Source organism: Ostrinia nubilalis, chromosome 16, assembly GCF_963855985.1.
Source record: "Ostrinia nubilalis chromosome 16, ilOstNubi1.1, whole genome shotgun sequence".
NCBI classification, from domain to species: Eukaryota; Metazoa; Arthropoda; class Insecta; order Lepidoptera; family Crambidae; genus Ostrinia; species Ostrinia nubilalis.
The window spans coordinates 2,950,520-2,973,431 of record NC_087103.1 but is presented as its reverse complement, the minus strand read 5'-3'; the positions used below and the strand labels follow the sequence as shown (position 1 = coordinate 2,973,431).

Genomic DNA, 22,912 nt, shown 5'->3' with positions numbered 1-22,912 from the left:
GTGTGGTTCCAAGTTCCAACGAGTAGACTAAGGTACAAGTGCAACCCGGTCGAGTTAACTGCCATTAACTGCGCACCTGGCGGGGCCGTGACGTCACATCGAGTCGGTACGAACGGGGAGATGTGCGAGTGAGTGCGAGGGAAATCGCATCCTCGCATTCCAGCGAGGTACGCAGTTAACTCAGTAACTTATCTGGTAAAGAGGGACGTAACCGATGATGATGAGACTTATGATGCTATTATAGCATTGCTATACTACTTAAGTACATAAATTTTATTGCTTAAGTAGGTAGATACTTAGTAACTAATAGGTACCTACTTATGTCTAAAGATTATTATTATCTCGACAGTGACGTCCAAAGACAGCCAGGGGGCCATGTACGATAGGGTCGTACAGGCTATCGCAATTGACCGAAATCATAATCATTTATTAGCGGTCGCTGGCGGGAATGGAGCGGTTCATTTATAAGTAGGAGGTACTGACAATGTATGTTCCTAAGGTTAACTGGAGGAGAATACCATATAGCATTAAGTAACATTAAGTTCGATAAGATTCTTACTTCTTCATTGCAACAGAAGCGGAAACCGACTAAGTATAAGTCTATGTCATCGCAAACCGCTCCCGCGCGTTTTTGGTAGAGAACACATTCAAGCATAAGATCACCTAAATTGCAACTTTTGTGTAGGTACCTACATAATACCTATTAGTGTGCGTGTGCTTTGAGTGAGCACCCCCTGGAAAGCATTTTTATACTTATCTATTAGTAAAAGGCCTAAAACAATTTGTAAAAACAATCTTTCCATTTGTAAAAAGATTAAACCAAAGATAAATAGGTAGTTAAAAGTCGGCTCACTCAGTTCTCCTCACAGAGGGTCAGCCGGATCTCCGTATTATTATAAGTTTATAAATATCATTGGTGCTCGTTATATTGTAGAAACTCAGCAAAGTTAGTGTCTATTATGGTAGGAGTAGGTACTCGTAAACTCGTAAGTTACACCTTTTGTCGAAATGCAACTTGGCAGGTAGGTTACACATATGGGTAGCTAAGTAGTAGGTACAGAAGTTGCAATTTAACACCAGATTAGTACGAGGTACTTAGAGAGGACTGTGTAAGGTGATCTTATTTTAATGCATAGGTAGCTTTAATGATAACGATTTCAATTTGATAAGCCGTCATCATAAAGCAGGTAAGGTACTTATGTATGAGGAACTTTTATTAGAATCGGCGCACATCCCAAAACCGGAAAAATACATAAATACTCTCGAGAAAAATAACACTGTTAATCAATAATAATTATTATACCTACTAAACATTTCCGCTGTTGACCGTACAATTGAAATCAAAACAAAACAAGTCGGTAACCTACCTAAAGGCCTACGAAATAAAGTTCAAAGTTTCATTGACCGCTTGTGTACAATACAAGGCGTGCCTCTCGCAAACAATTTTACATCATTGCTGCCGACCTTAGGGGTCAAGTTTTCATACTGATATAGTTTGTGATTATGAATGATGTAACCAAGCAAATGAGAAGCAATCCGTCGAAACTGAACTAATAAGGGTTACGATTTCAGCCTTGGTTCAATACATGCTTAGTTATGTAATATAAAATTAAATTGTGACCTTAATTTTATGAGTAGGTTGTTAAGGTTGTAGGTACCCATATCTACAAATCAGTATTTATTATGTTAGTATTAGATCTTTTAGTTACACTACTTTATTTTAATAATACATCTCTATTTAATGGAAATAATCGTTTAACTATTTAGGTACCTACTTTGTATTTACTAAAACAATGAATTCAAGTTTTGCATATTTTTTTTATTAATGCTTAATATAAGTAGGTATATGGACCAAATATACATAATATGTTTTATAAATTTAGAAAATCTGCATTGTCATTACAAATTCCATAATATTAAAAGCCGAATAACATCTACAGCATAAAAAATTGAACTTTTATCAGTGATAATAACTGACTCGTTTACTGAAATACAATTTAATGCATCTGATTTCTGTAATTATTCCATTCATAGCCAATGTTTAATCAAAATGTACGCATTCAATTCATTTTTCTATGGGGATTAATTTACTGCGATAAAATATAAGGAAGGCCACATTCTGACATTATTTTAAGCAGTACAATACCTACAGTAAACTTAGCTAGCTGATAAGACATAAAACACCTCAATTTTGATTTACATTTTACATCAATTGACCACTTCAAAAATAAACTTTTTCTCGTTAATGTAAATACTTAACAAAACAATTTGTCTTTTAATAACTAGAGCTATGCTAACAGAGATAAAAATATTCTCATAAAAATGTTATTATTTGAAAGAAAAAAAAACTTTCAACAGCAACAAGTTATCTAATCTACAACATTATTACATAAATGCAGAGCTAAGTTCATAAAGAGTTTTCCATGGCAGTTGTGGAATGAAACTATTACATTATGGCCAAGATAATTAATACTTATTAGTTCATTAATCCTCGCAAGATCTGCTAATTATAATGTCCGGAAAAGACAATGAATGATACAACAAAACTAACCATAAAATGAGATTATAAAAAAAAAGAAAAAGACATCTAGTTCTTTCCAATCCATGTTGTGAGAATTTAAAGCTACTAAAACTAAATTAGTAGGCATCCAACTGTCCTTTATAAATACAAAAGTATTATTTTCAGAGTAAAAAATATCACCAATTCTTAGTTATCTTTATCTAATCTATTACTGTTAGATAACATACCAATAGACAACATGAGATGTCCAAAAATAACTGGGACATAGTCTATGATGCAAACAATATAAAACCAATGTTGGAGAACCTAACCTAAATTAAAATTAAATGTTTAATTAAACTAGTATGGAACATTGGAGAATAGATATGAAACAGATTCTCCGTTGTGTGTACGCCTCACTGCCTCAGCCAGCATCATGGAAACATCGATGCACTGGATTTTAGGGCAATCCTGCATATGCCTTTCCTGTGGGATTGTGTTTGTAACGACGACTGCCTCTAAACAGGCATTGTTGATTCGAGAAATGGCAGGCCCAGAGAAAATACCATGAGTGAGGATTGCATACACCTTAGTTGCACCAGCTTCAATCAACTTTTCAGCAGCATGGCAAATAGTGCCGCAGGTATCAGCCATGTCGTCCACCAGGATGGCAATGCGGTTCTTCACATCACCCACTAACACCATTGAGGCCACTTCATTAGCCTTCTTCCGTTCTTTGTGAATAAGAGCAAACTCAACATTCAACCGATCAGCTATTGAAGTGACTCTTTTCGCACCACCAGCATCAGGAGATACTACAATGCTTGTTTTCCAGTCAGGAATGTTCTCTTTGATCCATTTCAACACTGCAGGCTCGGCGAAGAGGTTATCCACGGGTATGTCGAAAAATCCTTGAATTTGGGATGCATGAAGATCCATTGTTATGATGTGATCCGCGCCGGAGACGGAGAGAATGTTGGCGACCAGTTTTGCAGTAATTGGAGCTCTACTTTTGTCTTTTTTGTCTTGTCTCGCGTACGGAAAGCACGGAATGACAGCGGTGACCCGGGACGCCGAAGCAATTTTGCATGCGTTGATCATAATCAGTAGCTCCATAAGATTGTCATTTATCTCGCCACTGCCGCTCTGAACTATGTAAACATCTTCTCCACGAACAGATTCACCGATTTCTACGCACGTTTCCATGTTGCTAAATTTTTTTGTGACTACTTTGCCGAGATCAATTCCAAGGCGGTCGACAATTTTTTGCGCGAGGTCCGGATGCGAGCTCCCGCTGAAGACCTTGATGTTCGGCATTCTGGTGGTTAGAGGTAGAGTTATGTGGTCCAATTTATTCACTACTTCCTCGAGCGGTACTGTTGATTTCATCAGCACCAACCGCTAGACGGGACGACCTCACGGGACGGTCACTCAATGTATGCGACGGGCAGACGACTTGAACTATTTATGAGTCTATAAATGATGATAAGAGATACTTAGGGCAACGTGGGGACTCGCCGCGCCGTGCCGTAAAATACGTCGCACCAAACTTCACGAGTTCACGCGTTCGTCGCTCGTCTCGCACGTTTTTTTATTAATTTATTTAAACGTCAATCAATCATGATCACAGACTTGCGTTTTCGTGTCAAAAGATCCATTCCTTGATTAAAAAAAATGATTTTTGATAACGAGTAAAGACTTAAGTTTTATTGTATAGGTAAATCAATATCGTTTTATTAATTTTCAGCTTTAAATTAAAATTAAATTATTAAAAAGACGGCTCAAAACCATTGACATTTATAAACTAAACGTTCAAATAAACACGTCATTGCCATTTTGACATTCGCTTCGCGCCCAACTGTTCAGTCAGTCAGCTGTTGGCTGTTGTTGTCTTTTCTATTTTTATTTTAAATAATTTTGTATCCTATTTTAATTTTTTTATTAATACAATGTTTATTCATTTTTAATTGCTTTTACTGTATTGACTTTCAATAAATATGGCAGAAGAATCTGAAGTTCCTGGTGTTAAAAAGATGAAACTACTGCGATGTATGGACTGGCTCCAGAAGCAAAACAGTTTGGACATGAAGAAACTTTCTCAACAAAATAAGAACGATATTCAGTTTATTATCCAGACCAATGCAGATAGAAAAAACTTTCTGCTGTCTGTAGCTGAGGACGAAGCGACGGTTCCTGATGGTGTTTACGAGCCTGCAATCGAACCAAAGGCTGTGGTGTGTTGGTTTTTAATTTAACCTTTTTTAAATACATGAACACATTTGTCTAGGAGTGGACGTCATTTGACATAAACGATATTTTTTTTTGTAATCAAGTATTACTAATATTATGTGCTATATTTTACTCCAGAATAAATACCTTTAGCACAATAATGAGAGGGATATACTGTTTTTAATATGTACTGAATATTATAGTGAGTTAATGAACTATTGACTCTTTTTGATGATGAATGATGAATCTTTTTTTGTAGTAGTGCCTGTTTAAGATAAGACTAAACTTTGTATGACTCTTACAGCCTCTTCACCGTCTACGCACTGAAAGCTTACGTCTGGATTGTGAATGGCAAGCGTGCTTGTGGCATTTCACAGACTACGAGGAGTTCCAGAAACACATCCGGAACCACATCTCCAACTTGCATGTTTTAAAAAACGACGACAGTGGTGAGTCACACACTATAATGCCGGCATAATAATTACTGTAAATATTAAGGTTTTGGCTCATATAATGTGTTTATTTCTTTTTTTTTTTCTTGCAACTCTCAAATATAAGCTCACAAATTAATCATTAATTTTACCAGTATCTATGACTCTATGTACAAAGTAAGTCCATAGATCACAAAATGAAAAATTTACGGACAGACATCTGTACAAGCTGAACACAGTGGCATTTTATGTGTTTATAATAAATGCTATTTTGCACCAAAAATGTATTGTGTTGTCTGATGTGATGTCTACTGTACAATAACTAGATATTATACTGTAAATTATATTAATGACAGTATCTTATTTATTTAAAACTTTTATGCACATAAATCACGGTACATATGGCGAACTTAATGCCATTCAGAATTCTCCTCCAGTCAGCTTTAGGGCCAAACTGAGAATATAGTAGGCAGTACTAAAATATTGATAAAAATTATTAGATAAGATATTAATAACTATAATGACTGGATCTTATTTATATTTCAAGTGGAGTATGTCTGCCTATGGGATGTCTGCGGGCACAAAACGCCGGATTTCAACGAAATGGTCCGTCACATCAACTACCACGCATACCACGCGCGTCTCCTGGCTATCGGTCTCAATGGGCGTGCCACATTGAACTTGGCACGGTGTAAAAAAGATTCGAGCAAAAGGAATCAGTTACCTCCATTGTTAAGCGAACATGTTTGTATGTGGGTTGGGTGCGAAGAAAGATTTAACTGCATCCAGGTAAGAGAATTATCTAAATCTATCAATAGCCTTTCTGAAGAATTTGTCATTATTTTTGTCACTATCAATTGACTTGACCTATTATATCGTCGGCGTCGTCGAACAACGACGTATCTGCAAAATGTTAAGTTTCCAGGAGAGCGTTTTGAAGTTTTGGAACCGGTTTTTTGTGTCTACAAAAAAAACTAGTTGGCTGATCGGTTTCAAATTTGGGGATGTTATAAACATAAAGATGTTATTTTATATAAACTATGTACCCATCTCCAAAAATACTTAGTTTTTTGTAAAAATCACATGCGTCATTGTTCTATGGACAATTTGAGGATGTATGTGATAAACCGTCGTTGTTCTGCGAATTTTTTTAATCAAATATATGACGTATGTCACTTTTAGTCATTATTCTACGGAACTTCTGCCATGAGTACCCGTCGGATGATGAAGAAAGTTGGAGGAAATAAATATAAAACATTGTTTATTAGGTTTCATTATTAATTAATTTATAAATAAAGACAATGGGTATCAAAGAAAATTAACAAAAATCAAGGATAGATAAACCACATCCATATACTGCGGCAGGTTATGCAGAAGATCGAAGAGTATAACTTGCCACTATGCTTGGAGTTCGTGGACTATGAGAAGGCCTTCGATTTGATCGAGATTTGGGCAGTGCTGCAATCTCTCCCTGCACCGCGGCCGTATTGACTCTCGTTACATCGAGGTACTGAAGTACTTCTACATGAACGCACCAATCCGGCCCGAATACAGAAGCAGAGCACAAGCGCGATTCCACTACAGCGAGGCGTAAGGCTGGGAGATTTTATACCTATTTCCAAAACTGTTCACCTGTCCAACTCCTTGAATGAAAGGATTCGGCATAAATATCAACGACGAGTACAACACTCACCTTAGGTATGCCGACGATAATATTATGGTCATGGCAGAATCTTTGGAAGACCTCGACACAATATTAAAGACCTTAATCGAGTATCCCAACGGGGCCTTTGGATGAACATGGAAAAAATGAGCTTATGTCGAATGTCCATGTTGCACCCTACCCAACTTCGGTTGGGATCTCAATTCTTGAGATTGTTGACAAGTAGGATGTCTACCTTGGACAAAAGATTTAGCTAGGTAGGTCCAACTTCGAGAAAGAGGTCAATCGACGAATCTACCTCGACTGGGCAGTATCCGGAAAACTAGACATCTATTCGTCCAAAATCCTAAAGTGCCTAAAGACGAGAGTCTACCATCAGTGTGTGTTACCCTATTATAGGTCCAAAACGTTGGCTCTCAAAGAAGCTCAAAGTTGCACGGCGTGCTGTAGCAAGGGTTATGTCAGTGTTTCTTTACGAGATCAAATCATAAATGAGGGAGGTCCGTAAACAAACTAAAGTCGATGACATATCCCGACAGATTAACATGCTGAGTGACAATAGGCAGGACACATACTACGCAAAACTTACGGCCAATGGGGCACCAAGGTTCTGGAGTAGGCTGCATACCGAAAAACTAAGCGTGCGACATCCACCCACAAACCAAGGCTGAACGATAATCTCATAAAGGTAGCATTAAGGCACTGGATGCAAAAACTATCACCTATAAGATCTTGCATTTTTTGAATAATGTTGGGATCTGCTTGAAAGGGTAAGGGGGGCATTGATTTGACGGTGTAAGTGCTACTTAGAAATGAATAAAATAAATAAGTATAAAATTTAACTTAGACGAAAAGCTTTCTAAGCATACCTATACTTACAGGGTGACGTGTAATAAGTGAACATCCTTGTAAGGGATAACAGGTTATTGTAACCAATTTATTTATGTAGGTATATGACTAGGCAAAAGTCAAGCATTTCTCAGTTTTAATAGGGACATCCTAACATGGTGTTCCGATAAAAATTGAGCGGGCGCCCCTTTATCACACTTTTTTCTTTTATTTTATTACTTTTATGTTTTACTGTGTGTTTAATAAAGTCTTTTATTATTTTTATTATTTATAGTTTGGGCTTTTTCTACCTTAGCTTAAAAGCAGGAAAATTTAAAATCAGCTACGGGATATTAATTATTATTATTTAGATTTTTGTATGGAAAAATTACATTGTGTTTTGTGTAGGCAAATACTCATCCAATTTGATTGCAAATGACATGCACTATAATCCTTTACAAGGATGTTCACTTATTACAAGATGTCATCCTGTATACGCAAAAAAAAACTTTATTTTTAACACAATGTTTATTTTGAGTAACAAATCGTCAAAAAGAAACACATTAAAATCGAATTATTGTAGTCTCAATTTTTTATTTTATTTTTTAAGCAATTTAAAAATAGAACAAAGACGCAATTGGAATACCCGTCCCTAGTACAAAGTCGGTTGTGTATATCCGACGTCAAAATTACCAAACTTTACCGAAGTACAACGATGTTTCTGATCAAACGTCAAACAAAAGTCCTTAGAACAATGTAAGTTCAGTACATCCGCCACCAAAAACAATTATTTTGTACCAAACATTCTTAATGTTTATACTCGTCAATCTACCTACAAATACCATAAAATAAAAACAAAAGGACATTGTTTCTTTTATTTTCAAACTTCCTAGTACAACGACGGGTGTGTACGTACGTCACAGTTTTTTTTTCTCTGACTTCCCTAGTAAAGAGATGGTTCTGACTTTTAGTCATCAAAACGATAAAGTGTCCAAACTTATAGATATAAAGACGAAATTCGAGATACATTCAATATCAATACGAATACAAATGTATAAGCTATTCCAACAAACGATGTGCAGTCTTCCGAAGTACAATGACGCTTGCACAAACACGTCTCTGTACTGCGTTAGAATAATCACATCCGTCGGTGTTCGATTCTGTATCTTCGATATTATTACGAATTTTGAAAAATTAAAAAATTAGTTTATAAAGGGGCTATTTTAGAGTAGTTTAATGCAAAAAAACAGATTTTGACGGTTGCGATCATACGACGTTGTTCGACGACGCCGACGATATTATGAGAAAGTCGTTGCAAAGTTTGCACACAATCATGTAAATAAGATAAATTTAATACGCACACTATCGCGTCATCACAAGGTTATGTTATTCTATCTTCATTTCCATAATTACATCTACTGATGCACAAATGATGTTTTGTTTTCATCGAAGAGATAGGGGGATGTTTTTATGATGTAATAGTCAAATCGAATGGTAGTTTATTCAGTATAGTATGTATAGTAGTTTCATATATTATTAAGTTCCCCTGCTTATTTAAATCTACCGTCGTGTTTAGTCGTTCTAAAAATCTATACACCACTACATTTTTATCACCGAAAAAAAAAATTCTGGGTAATGAGTTATTGATACTGATCCTATAGAGATGGGTTATACTAGGTAAATTTGATACTAGGTGCACCTATTCCAAGTAATTATTAATACGTGATCCAAATACCTGTTCCACTTAGTACGTAGTAATTTACCATACTTGACGCGACTAGTGCGGACTAATCCACGTATTATGACTTTAAAATACAATTTTCTTTGAAAAGATCCACTCGTAGTATTAATAATGCAATTTGAAATTGAATAATAATGTTTTTGCTGGTTGTTGATTGATTGATATCCTCCCTTCATACTTCAACAGGCTTAGGACTGTCAACTTAAAAGTTGGCGTATTTAAAAGATATCAATTTCATAAAAATATTTACATAATTTTTTCTATTTTTTATTTATGCAATTATCACGGACGCGTGACAACAAACCAAAACAAACCTGTCGGAAGAATAAAAACTGGTTTTTTACCGGCTAGTCAACAAGGAGTGAGCTGGATGAGAGAGAACAAAAATTAAAATATTCAAAACCTTACCTGTGTACAAATAGAGTTTAAATTACGTAATACATCAAACACCTATTCCTATCTCACACCTGCCTGCGCTCAAATTTGTTTGTCAGACAGAGACGGAGTGAATCTCTACGTTCGCACATAAGCTTAGCGAGAAATACGCGGTGCGCGTAATACACGACTACGGATTATGCAATAATAACCTCTATTACTTTGATGGTAGGGTCGGAAATCGTGTAATTTAAAAAATACTTAGCGAGAAATACGCGGTGCGCGTATACACGACTACGGATTATGCAATAATAACCTCTATTACTTTGATGGTAGGGTCGGAAATCGTGTAATTTAAAAAATACTAGGTGGATCAAGTATTTTAAAAATTGGAATAGGTGCCACTTAGTACTGTAAAATACCTAGTGTGTGGATCTGTTCTAGTAAATACGTCTCATCTCTATGATCCTATTTATGCAAAAAAAAAAAGTTAAATAAAGCTACTCAAAATTTCATCCCAAAATTGGTAATATTTGGACACACGCGTCGCTAGCACTATTTACGCTCAACGCAAGGCCGCCCGTTACTATGGAGAGAGATGCGACGTTGCCGGCCCGACGCTTCCTAAAGGCGGCGGTGTACGTTTGTTGTGGTGCGGCCATTATCGGGCGGGTGCGGTCGGTCAGTTGCGCGCGCGCGAGCTCAGGGTGCGGAAACTTCCATACTACGATCAAACTTGCTTCCAAACAGCGACTTCAGTCGATAAATTCCAATACTTTTTAACTACCCTAAAACGCTCTAGATGTCGCTGCTCCTGTTTCCTTCATATTTTCATTTTTTTCTTAATTAAAATATATTTCAGAATATTGTTAATTACAATGTGAAAACTTTTTTTAAAATGAAATTAATTTGTTTTAATTTAAAACTGAACGGTGACATTTTTTGTTATAATTTACATAATAGAGTAGTAGAAATTACTATTTAACATATGGCAACTTTGTTTTTCCTCCAAAATGGCCGGTGTTGTTTTGTTAGGTTGAATGCATTCTTGTTTTCTTAGCCATCGTTTATGAGTTCTGTGGCCCTATTAAAGTATTGAAGAGTCGAGTCAAATTCAAGTTCATTCCTTCGTACCTGCTGCTGTTCTGGTTCATCGGAGTTTTGTTCGTTCCTTTGTGAATCGCGAAGAAACTTTCTGTTATGTTCACAAGTGATCTGAGTTTTCTCAAAGTGCAAATGCTTTTTTAGTGTTGTTGAAAACTTTGCGAAAAGACGCTTTTGGTGTATAATATTATGTGTGTTCATAAATAAAGTAAAATTATTAAATTGAAAAGTTTTTGTTTATTTGCATTTCCATGTGCAATGTAGAATTTTTCCAAATCCATTGTTTTGAAAATAATACAATACGTACACCATAAAGATAAATATTTTCAAAATAATGGATTTGAAAAAATTCTACATTGTACATCAAAAAAACAATAATTCTTTGAAGGTTATGAGGGCCTATGTGTGCGTGAACTGTGTGTATGTGTGCGTGGACTTTATGTATGTATGTGTGCGTGGACTATGTATGTGTATGTGAGCGTTACGTACGTAGGTTAAGTACAGGGAATTTAACACCAGGCTGTCAATTAGTAGGTTCAAAAATTTGACAGAGAGGGTTCTCTATTTCCTATGTATTACTTTTCTCTATGCGCGAGCTCTTGATCGGTCGTGAACTGTCTTGTTAACATTGTATCAATCAAGTCAATAGTGTCGTGCAATTATTACGTTGTCTTACCAATTCACCTCACGTGAATACGTGTTAATGATACGTGCAATATTATTCTTGGCCGGAGAAATTGTGTAGTGCAGTTTTGCGACTGTACCGGGACAGCCACACTTCAGCACGATGCAGGGTGCTTATCAAAGCATTGAATTTTGCCGGTCCTAAGCCCGGGTAAGTATGAAGGGAAAGTTGAATTATTTTTATTATTTTACCTAAGCGCCTACTAAAACCAACATCTAAAACTGTTCGCACTACTCAGCTGTTATGGCGGATCTTAAATTCACGAACTACGAACGACGCGCGATCTCAATTGGAGTTACACAGTATTATTAACTAGTGTTAAAAACTCACAGAAATACAACGTGACGTATTACGTAATTACTAAATTACTGTTTTCGTCCTTTGCCCTGCGTTCAATTACAATTCTAATGGGGATGTTGCCTGGGTCAAAAAGCAAGAGTTTTAATTAGTCCGTCAGTTAACTTATCAAAAAATACTCTACACGTATTTTTCACTTTTTCAAACTAATGAAAATTTAAAGAGATAAAGCGCCCCAAAGTTCATAAGAAGAGGCCCGTGACGTCAACGCTTGCTTAAAAATGCCGCACGTTGTGACGTCGTGCGCAACTTCAACGCACCATAACTATGTAATTATTTGTTAGATTGACAAATAAAAATATACGTGTCCAATATTTTTTGATATTAAACATTACGGACTAAAAAAATTTTTTAGGCAACTAGCCTATTACCTACTTGAAATGTTGCAATAAAAATGGCGTAAGATAGGTAGGTAAGTAATACATTATTATTATTCTGTGATGATAACACTGAAAGCCGCTGTTTTGGCAGATCTTTGAATTACATATTTCTTTTAAAGTCGTAGTAGCCTCGTAACGACACATTGGTGTGTATTCGTAACGTATTCACAGTAAGTAGGTATTTCATTGTATTATTAACTTACAATTAGTGTTAACAGTCAGAATACCACGTAAAGAAGTACGTAAGTGTAATGAAACACTTATTAGAACTCAAAATTACTTGAAATGTTGCATTATAATGGTCTAAATTAGTAATAATAACACTGGAAGCGTGGTCAAGGCGTGAGCGAGACAGACAGATCAATGTGCGAGCGCGTACGACTACTCTACTGAATGAACGAGCAGCGGAGTGGCCCAGCTGTGACGCGTAAAATAGGGACTAAAGAAAATTTAATAAAAAAATTAACTTTATAAAAAAATTATTATTTTTTACTTTATAATTTTCACACATTTCTACATAACCTGTTAAAAATTTTCCGGTGATAAAAAAATAGTGGTGTATATCTAATTCATTCGGCCGATTGGTGTAGTGGTAGTCGGCCGATTGGTGTAGTGGTTCAGAACGGACTACTATGCCGAGAGATCCCGGGTTCGATTCCCGGCCGGGCAGAAATTGAAATGATGAATTTTAATTTCTGTGACGAGTCTGGGTGTTACTGTTTCTCTTTTTGAGTTAACAATAAATTCCCTATCCTACATCTCATTATCTTCATTGCAGACCTTGTTCGATCACGTCAAACTCCACATAAAGTATTCCGAGCGGACCCTATGCTCGTGGGCGGGCTGCGGACTCACGTTCGCTCGACGCAGCCTGCTCTCTATGCACTTGCGATCGCACACCGGGGAGCGACTTATCGCGTGCTACCATTGCGGTCAGCACTTCGCGTGTAATAGGAAACTGGCTGATCATTTGAGGAGACAGGTCAGTCCACCATATTGTATTTTTATTTTTTATTCGTATTATGTTATGTTGGCCGTTTGGTGTAGTGTAGGGCATGTAATATCGGAAGGTTTTCAATTCCGATATTGGATTCCGATATTAGATCTCAATATCGGAATTCCGATATTAATATCGGAATTGAGTTCATGTGCTATAAAATTAATATTTGGTTATATTCGTAAGAATTCTGGATTGTTTACAATAAAAGAATGATTTTAGTCATTTGGTACAAAACAGCATTTCATAAAATTGAAGTATTTTAAAACCGTTTTTACGTTATGGGTATCCATTGCATTTGGTTTTTTATGTGACAAGAGGCAAACGAGCAGACGGATCACCTGATAATGAATGGTTACTGATAATGAGCCTATATGGACTAGTAAATAATTAAAGTGTTTGTGTAAAATCACAGGTATCAAACAAACTTTTACTCCTTCATTATATTACCCTGTTTTATGTTGGTGGAACAAATTTTAGAGTCATTCAAATCACGTGTTACAAAAATTGTAGAGTGGTAAAAAACTTGAATATGCTTGTAATTTGTTCCTTTGATTATCGATTACAACTCACAAAACCACTAGCCAGCCATATGTCAGCCATAGGACGTCCACTGCTGAACACAGGCTCCGATGCTGATTTTCACAATGGCCGGTTGGTGGCGGCCTGTATCCAGCGCCTTCCTGCTACTTTTATGAGTTCGTCGGTCCACCTTGTGGTTATGAGTCCTACTTAATTTTTAACACCTGTAATATGTTATTTAACTATGTTCCACGAATAAACGAATTTTGCTTTGATTGGATTTGATTACGCTGCGCCTTCCGGTACGTGGCCTCCACTTCAGAACCTTGCTGCCTCATCGTCTGTCTGTTTTTCGTACTAAGGCAGAACCGTTGGAAGACCTTATCACAATGCTCGAAGACCTTAATCGAGTTTCCCAACAGGTAGGCTTTCGGATGAATATGGAAAAAACGAAACTTATGTCGAATGTCCATGTTGCTCCTTACCCAGTTTCGGTTAGGAGCTCGATTCTCGAGATTGTTGACAAGTAAGTATGTCTATCTCGGACAAACGATCAGCTAGGTAGTTAGATGCAATTTCGAGAAAGAGGTAGATCGTCTAATACGAAGACGAAAGTCTTCAATTAGTGTGTGTTACCATTGATGATATACGGCTCGAAAACGTGGCCTTTGAATATAGGGCACAACGTGCTAAGCTTGGTGTTTCTTTACGAGATCTAATCAGAAACGAGGAGCTCCGTAAACTAAGGTCGCTGACATAGCCCGACGGATTAGCAAGCTGAAGTGGCAATGGGCAGGACACATAGTACGCAGAACTGACGGTCCATAGTCTAGTAAAATTAATGTTTGAAAGGGAGTTGAGATGTCGTTCTTTGTTGACCACGTACCTATGGCAAATGCTAAAATTGATTTGAAACAAGTTAAATTAACCATAAATAGTAAAGATATTAAAATATTTGCAGTGGAACAAAAAGTGATGGTGAGAGACATGAGAAAATCATTGGTCTTTGCCAATCATGTACTTTGGGCTTTGTGGCAGGTTGTGGCGCGTTTAAACGCTTTGTTTAAAACCTCAATTAAAACTTTTATCTGATTCCGATATTACGATATTGGGTCGCTCAATATCGGAATTGAAATATCGGATCTCGCAGTCCGAGATTCCGATATTACGAGATTCCGAGATTCCGATATTCATGCCCTAGTGTAGTGGTTCAGAATGGACTACTATGCTCAGAGGTCTCGAATTCGAGAACCTGAAATGATGCATGCATTTTAATTTCTGTGACTGGTCTGGGTGTTACTTAGGTTTAAAGAACATTTATTTCTCATTAAAAACATTACAGTCACTTACATGAGAAATTAACAAATTTTATGTAGGTAGATAATTAATTATTACTTTGTATAATAATATGTTTGTATTTAAAAAAAGTATACATGTAGTACCTATCCGTTAAGCTAGCACCCTTAACACAAGCATATTATTATATTAATTGCTTACTTTGGGGCTAGATGGCGCCTTGCTTGTACCTTCCTCTTTTTGTGTTTTCTTTATCCGGGTCCCAGGAAAAAGCCCTAGAATCCTACACAGGCGGTACGAAGGTCGTTTTGTCAGCTAGAATTCAAATTAAACGCCAATTACAGAACGTATACCCGCACTCCAGCTACCCGTGTTCAGTGTGCGGCGTGTCGTGCGCGACCGAGTACTTGCTTCGGGAGCACGCGCGACAGCACGTGTCCGCGTACGCGTGCGCTCTCTGCGACATGTCCGCGCCCACGCCCGCCGCGCTCGCGCAACACGTGCGGTACCGCCATCTACCGGCGCAGCATGCACGGACCCACGCTTGCCCGCACTGCCCGTACAGGTTAGTAGCGGTTTATGTCAACAGATGGCGCTGTACCACAAAGCCGCGTTAGAGTAACACGTGCGGTACCGCCATCTACCGGCGCAGCACGCGCGGACTCACGCTTGCCCGCACTGCCCGTACAGGTTAGTAGTGACTTATGTCAATAGATGGCGCTGTACCACATAGCCGCGTTAGAGTAACACGTGCGGTACCGCCATCTACCGGCGCAGCACGCGCGCACTCACGCCTGCCCGCACTGCCCGTACAGGTTAGTAGTGATTTATGTCAACAGATGGCGCTGTGTGTTAGAGTAGCACTTGCGATACCGCCATCTGCTGGCTCTAGTTGTGATTTACGTCAATAGATGGCGCTTTTCTACAGGCCCCTACAGGTGAGTTGATAGTTGATACTGTGTAACTTAGTCAGGTCTCCAGTGCGTTTTGTTTGCCCTACACAATCAACAAAAACATGTCAACATTCAACAAACCTGTCTACACAAAACATTGTTTCACTACGTACGTGTTTCCTCACGCGCGTCAACACGTGTCCGCGTACGCGTGCGCTCTCTGCGACATGTCCGCGCCCACGCCCGCCGCGCTCGCGCAGCACGTGCGGTACCGCCATCTACCGGCGCAGCACGCGCGTACTCACGCCTGCCCGCACTGCCCGTACAGGTTAGTGTTTTATGTCAATAGATGGCGCTGTACCACATGGCACTCACGCTTGCCCGCACTGCCCGTACAGGTTAGTAGTTATGGCGCGCGTCAACAGATGGCGCTGTACCACATGGCACTCACGCTTGCCCGCACTGCCCGTACAGGTTAGTAGTGATTTATGTCAACAGATGGCGCTGTACCACATAGCTGCGTTAAGTAGCACTTGCGATGCCGCCATCCGCAGCCTCTAGATGTGATTTACGTCAATAGATGGCGGTTTTCTACAGGCCCCTACAGGTGGGTTGATAGTTGATACTGTGTAACTTAGCCGTCTTACTTACTTGTGCAACAAACCCGTCTACACAAAACATTGTTTCACTACGTACGTGATTCCTCACGCGCGACAGCACGTGTCCGCTTACGCGTGCGCTCTCTGCGACATGTCCGCGCCCACGCCCGCCGCGCTCGCGCAACACGTGCGGTACCGCCATCTACCGGCGCAGCATGCACGCACTCACGCTTGCCTGCACTGCCCGTACAGGTTAGTAGTGGTTCATGTCAATAGATGGCGCTGTACCACATTTTTTTTTATGTGACAGGAGGCAAACGAGCAGACGGATCACCTGATGGTAAGTGATTACCGTCGCCCATAGACACCCGCAGACCCAGGGGTGTTACAGGTGCGTTGCCGGCTTTTAAGGTGAAGATACGCTCTCCTCTTGAAATCACATGGCCGCGTCAGAGTAACACGTGCGGTACCGCCATCTATCGGCTTGCCCGCACTGCCCGTACAGGTTAGTATAGTCTGGTCTGTGAGCACGTAGAATTTTGTCCAATGGCCCCAAGCTACTCGCACACTCACTGCGGGCGCCCGTCGCACAGGCGCGACAGCAATATAATTACGCGCGAGCGATAAGGATGGGTAGCTTGGGGTCATTGGACAAAATTCTACGTGCTCCCGGACCAGACTATAGTGATTTATGTCAAACGATGGCGCTGTACCACATAGCCGCGTTAGAGTAGCACTTGCGAAGCCGCCATTTGCTGGCTCTAGTTGTGATTTACGTCAATAGATGGCGCTTTTCTACAGGCCCCTACTGGAAGGTGAACTAAAAATACACAATTTTTCTCATTTTTCTTCGTTTAATTTAACAAATGGTGCGGAAATGAGAATGAATCCTGCTTTAAGAGCATATCGTTGATATTTGTTTTCCCTTTCTTTCAGAGCCGTAAACAGTTCAGACCTTCGCAAGCATATACCAACACATACGCGTAAAAAGAAGCGAATCAAGAACGAACAATTAGAAGATGATATATCTGACGAAGACAATTCCGAGGACGAAGTTAAGACTCCTAAGGTTAGCGGATCATTTCTATTTTTAATTTATGATGCAACGAATACTTTTACAAATACCAACATCTCTACATAGTCATGAAATACTAATTTAACTCTTTTTATTGTAGTTAATGTTTTAGTAATTAAAATTTACAAATAGCATTTTTTTTGTTATTGTATCACTTTACTTTGTAACTACAAAACAAAATAATACTTGTATAATCGACCTGCTATTGACTGTCAAATTCCGGAAGAGAACTCACTTACTACTTTGTTACATACTGACCGGGGTTTTCCCGTCACGTCGTTGTGGCTATAGTATTCGGAGACACACACGTGTGTGACAAAATTTAAAAAATAGTAGGTATTCGTATTTTTTATTTCACCGAATACGAATATTCGGTAAATGTCTACAATTCGGCGAATACGAATATTCGTATTCGTATCATCACTAATATATATTTTTTAACTGGCAATTTTGTACAGCTTTTTTCTTCGTTATTCAGCTTCGCCGTAACTGCGTAAATAATATATTTTTTTTATAGCCACAGAAGAAGTATGCATGTCACATGTGCCCTGAGAAGCACACAAAGGTGTTCTCACGAGGCTCGCGGCTCACGACGCATCTGGTTAATGTGCACGGCGCACAGTGGCCCTTCGGACATAGCAGGTTTAGGTAAGTCCCCTGTTTTGTAGTACGGGTAACAAATAATTCGTGACGCCCAATGTACGAGCTATCGTACAAACATATTCACTTTTCATATAGCTAATAAGTTATTGCTAAGTAAGCGTTTGCGCGGTTGACCCAAATTAGCGTCGAACGCATTTAATACTTTATAGCAATAAATCAGTGTATTTTTAACAGTCACTCAAACTGGTCGTTTTCATTCCACCTCTCTCCCGACCCTTCAGCATCACTCACATCCTCATAGCATAGCATCCTTACCCTAGCATTCTTTAATGTAGGAGTTACGCCCCAGCGCCCCACACCCAAAGTGGCCAAAAAGTTCAACCTTATTCCAATAGACTTGACACCATTGAACAACAATTCGATATCTCAATTTTTTTTAAAAGACAATTCATTCTCGTAATAAAAACTTAATTAATCTCTACTAATATTATAAATGCGAAAGTAACTCTGTCTGTCAGTCTGTCTGTCTCGCTTTCACGCCTAAACCACTGAACCGATTTTGATGAAATTTGGCATGGAGATAGTTTGAGTCCCGGGAAAGGACATAGGATAGTTTTTATCCCGGTTATTGAAACAGGCACGTGCGCGATAAAGTTTTTCTGTGACAGACAAAATTCCACGCGGGCGAAGCCGCGGGCGGAAAGCTAGTTTTAAATAACTTGTAAATTAAGATTTTTGGTGGCATTGTATTGTCATAAATGTATTAATTATGCTATAATAAGTTTGTTGCCTTGAATAAAATATTAAGTTAACATTACAGATATCAAATAAGCGAAGACGGCATGTACCGGCTGACTACGACCCGGTACGAAGTTCTGGAAGTCTCCAAGAAGATTGTGGACGGGTACAGCGGACCCAAGGAGTCTCTGAACACGACATTCGAGTTCAACGTGCGACAAGTCGCGGAGGCCACCGAGACTGCGCCTAGAAGGTTCGAGATCACACTAAAAGGTGTGTATAACATGATAATCATCATCAAAATCAAAAATCATCATCATCATCAGTAAAAAAAACAGAGGAGTGGGGATGAAATTAATTAATTTTTCATCCCCACCCCACTGTTTTTTTGACTTGACTTGGCTAATTTCCGCGCAGTGTAAAAGCAGCACTACACTAAACATAGGCTATGCCTAGAAGGTTCGAGATCACACTAAAAGGTGTGTATAATATGATAATCATCATCAAAATCATCATCATCAGTAAAAAAACAGAGGAGTGGGGATGAAATTCATTCATTTTTCATCCCCACCCCACTGTTTTTACAAGCTTTATATTGACTTCACTTGTTAGTATGTGTGGGACAAATCTTGCAACTGAATTTAAGACCAGTTCTTCTACACCGATTGAGCTGAAATTTGGTATACTTATGTAAGTACGATGACAATGCAATGTTATGGTACCATTGAGCTGGTCTGATGATGGAGTCAGAAGGTGGCCATAGGAACTCCTAAACGAAGCAGCGGAAACTCATCGAGTTTGGGTTCGTTGGATTTGTCTTTTCGAGCACTTTAGTGGTAAACGATGATCAGGGACCAGAGATTGAGATACTAAAAAGTGTAAAATAAAATTATAATAAAAAAAAACTTTTTTAAAAACAAGCTTTATTCTGAAATGCAGTTGTACTAAAACGAAAAAAATAATTGTAGGTATGCAAGGTTCAAAAAATTTCGAAAGCTTGTAGCGCAAACTGAAAAAAAAGAGGAATAAATTCCATGCGCGATGCAAGATTTCGAAATTTTTTGAACATTGCATACCTACAATTATTTTTTCCGTTTTAGTACAACTGCATTTCATAATAAAGCTTGTTTTTAAAAAAGTTTTTTTTTATTATAATTTTTTTGACATGACTTGGCTAATTTCCGCGCAGTGTAAAAGCAGCACTACACTAAACATAGGTTATGACCTATGATATAGTCCACCTTTCCACATCGCCCGGGTGGTAACGGCCTGCATCCAGCGCCTTATGAGGTCTACCTTGAGGATGCTACCTTATGAGGTCGTCAGTCCCCCTTGTAGGTGGACGTTCCACGCTACTGGAGTAAAATGTCCTTTATAGCTAGCACTGACCTGTGCCAGCTTTGACGTTGTCAGGAGGGCGCTATTATCAATACAGTTCTGATTTTTGCCACGATAGACAACAATATAATTATGACACTTACTGGAGGGCGCTACTAAAGCCCGGTCCGTGAGCACGTAGAATTTTGTCCAATGACCCCTAGCTACCCATCCTTATCGCTCGCGCGTAATTATATTGCTGTCGCGACTGTGCGACTGGCACCCGCAGTGAGTGCGCGAGCGCGATAGCAACATAATTACGCGCGAGCGATAAAGAAAAAAGGTAGCTAGGGGTCATTGGACAAAATTCTACGTGCTCACGGACCAGACTATATCTATCAATACGGGTTGTCAGTTTTTTATTTTTTCCATTTGCCGTTTCAAAATCGTTCAATTATTTCTAGGTGACAATGAAGAAAAGGCGTCATTGCCAATGAAGACTGAAAAGCTCGAGCCGCCTGAAGGCTCGGTGGAGATCACCATCGATGACGTCGACGAGCACGGAAACGTCATCAGCTCAGAAGTCATTTACACGTAACAAGTGGAGGAATGTAGGTAAAATTACAAGAAACATATTTTTAAATAGTTAACCTAAGGCCCGGTCTGTGAGCACGTAACATTTTGTCCAATGACCCCAAGCTACCCATCCCTATCGCTCGCGCGTAATTATATTGCTGTCGCGACTGTGCGACGAGCGCCCGCAGTGAGTGTGCGAGCATTAGTGCAAATTGTACAGTTTTTGTGTACGATTGCGCGAGTGATTTTTTTAATTCAAGAAAATATGGAATAAGAAAAAATCTATGATATGCGTTTTTAGCTACATGATATTTTTTTCTTTTACAAGGCAACTGAACTACAATCAAACTTCTTACAGTGACCGTAAAGAATAAAAGATAATTTCAGTGAAATATGTACCTTAAAACTTGGTATTATGGTCCAAAAATAATGTTTTCTGCCGGTTTAAGGGGAAGTTTAAGACAAAACAAGGCAACAAAAGCGCCATCTGCAATGTTTTTTAGCTTTCTGAAGGTATCGAAAAATGGTCCTTTCCATTTTGAGATTCTTTATTTACTTACTGGTTTCGTCATAATAATTATAGTTTTGTAACTATTTTTTATTGTAAGCTGTGATTGTTGGTTACGTAATCGAGAGATTTGTATTTTAAAGTAGGTAAGTATATTAAAAATGCGATACTCACAATTTTAGTGATAGAACCGTTATTGAAAGATTAATGTGTAAAAAATTCACATAAATGCAATATTTTTTGCTATGAATTAAGTTTTACCAACTTCGTCTGTTTAGTAATAATAAATATTTTTTCGATTATTGCCTAATGATATTTGTTTATAAAATTTGATTTTTGCACACAAATATAACTCCTATTGTTTCTTTTAGAAAACTATTTTAATCTTCAAAAAATACATTTTAATAATTATTAATAAATAAAAATATAATTCCAATGCTAATATGTTTTATTATATAAAAAAGCACCATCATTATTGTGATTACATTCACTACACTTACTTGTAAAACATTCTTAACACCTACACTCGGCGTCAAATAAATCGCACCTCCCGCAAAAAACACTTTCAAGCGTATGCATGCATCCCCACTTCCCACCAATATTGGTATCATTTGAAAGCCTAGTTCTAAGCTTCTAAGGTTGGGAAACCCCAAATATGTGTCTTTAGAAGGATCCAGAGTTCTTAAAGCGACAAGTAGTTACGTTCAAGCCAACAAACATCTGACTACATCTAATCGTTTAAGAAATTAAATGTGTTTTTCTTTAATTTTATTTATTGGGCTTTCAAATGATACCAATATTGATGGTGATCTTAAAAGACGTAATTGTCGTGGGAGGTGCGATCTATTTGACGCCGAGTGTAGTCATTATTTAAGAAAATACATTATTATTGCATTTAGGTACGTCAACAATATAAAAAATATTAAAAATATATTTATTAAAAGCAGTTGAAATAAAAAAGAAAAATAGAAAAAATATTTTTGTAGCAAAAAAGCACAACATTACAACTACATAAAATAAAGCTTAACTGACGTGACGCCATCCCGTAAAAAATATGTAATATTTTTGGTCTAAATAGACTAGCAGATCATTTAAAATTTCCAACTACCTACAGTGATTGAACCTCTAATAGATTTTTATCCGTTTTCTATTTATTGTCAATCGAGTTAGAACTAAGGACAACCGAAGTGAACCTAGAGATGTGTTGAAAGGGATTACACCACTGAGGATTTTAGATTTTAGGGGATTTCATAGTAAAATTTAATTTAATTTAAGAGCCGTAGGTTGCCGACCGCTGGCTTAGAGTTATACTTCCGAAAATCCGATCTCTATTTTAATAGTGACAAGATTCAAAATGGGTTGCGCAAAATATTTTATTTGGTCGTTTCTTAAGAGCGTTTACGCGAAGCGCGGCGTTTCAAGGGGCATCATTGGAAATGATTCGCGCGCGGCGTTTTTTAATAGTTTTCAAATGTTTATAGCAAAACAATAACAA

At 38.2% G+C, this 22,912-nt stretch overlaps 2 protein-coding genes across 2 annotated transcripts; one reads left to right on the top strand and one right to left on the bottom strand.

Annotated features, from left to right (window-relative positions):
* Positions 1-1,798: 1,798 nt before the first annotated feature.
* LOC135079246 (ribose-phosphate pyrophosphokinase 2) lies at positions 1,799-4,102 on the bottom strand. The gene has a single exon (XM_063973842.1). The coding sequence runs from the start codon at positions 3,887-3,889 to the stop codon at positions 2,861-2,863; it is 1,029 nt and encodes a 342-aa protein (XP_063829912.1). The 5' UTR covers positions 3,890-4,102; the 3' UTR covers positions 1,799-2,860.
* A 284-nt stretch (positions 4,103-4,386) lies between these two features.
* Positions 4,387-21,082, top strand: LOC135079245 (histone H4 transcription factor). The gene is made up of 9 exons (XM_063973841.1): positions 4,387-4,734; positions 5,034-5,178; positions 5,708-5,949; positions 13,072-13,275; positions 15,453-15,673; positions 17,537-17,669; positions 18,193-18,323; positions 19,099-19,289; positions 20,798-21,082. Exons 1-9 carry the CDS (start codon positions 4,498-4,500, stop codon positions 20,929-20,931), a joined length of 1,638 nt encoding a protein of 545 aa, XP_063829911.1. The 5' UTR covers positions 4,387-4,497; the 3' UTR covers positions 20,932-21,082.
* Positions 21,083-22,912: the final 1,830 nt, after the last annotated feature.

Excerpts from the sequence above, each read along its gene's own strand:
- LOC135079245 (XM_063973841.1), top strand. The coding sequence starts at position 4,498 with ATGGCAGAAGAATCTGAAGTTCCTGGTGTTAAAAAGATGAAACTACTG. Across the intron at positions 4,735-5,033 it reads CAATCGAACCAAAGGCTGTG|CCTCTTCACCGTCTACGCAC; the intron begins GTGTGTTGGTTT and ends TGACTCTTACAG. Across the intron at positions 5,950-13,071 it reads AAAGATTTAACTGCATCCAG|ACCTTGTTCGATCACGTCAA; the intron begins GTAAGAGAATTA and ends TCTTCATTGCAG.
- LOC135079246 (XM_063973842.1), bottom strand. The coding sequence starts at position 3,889 with ATGAAATCAACAGTACCGCTCGAGGAAGTAGTGAATAAATTGGACCAC.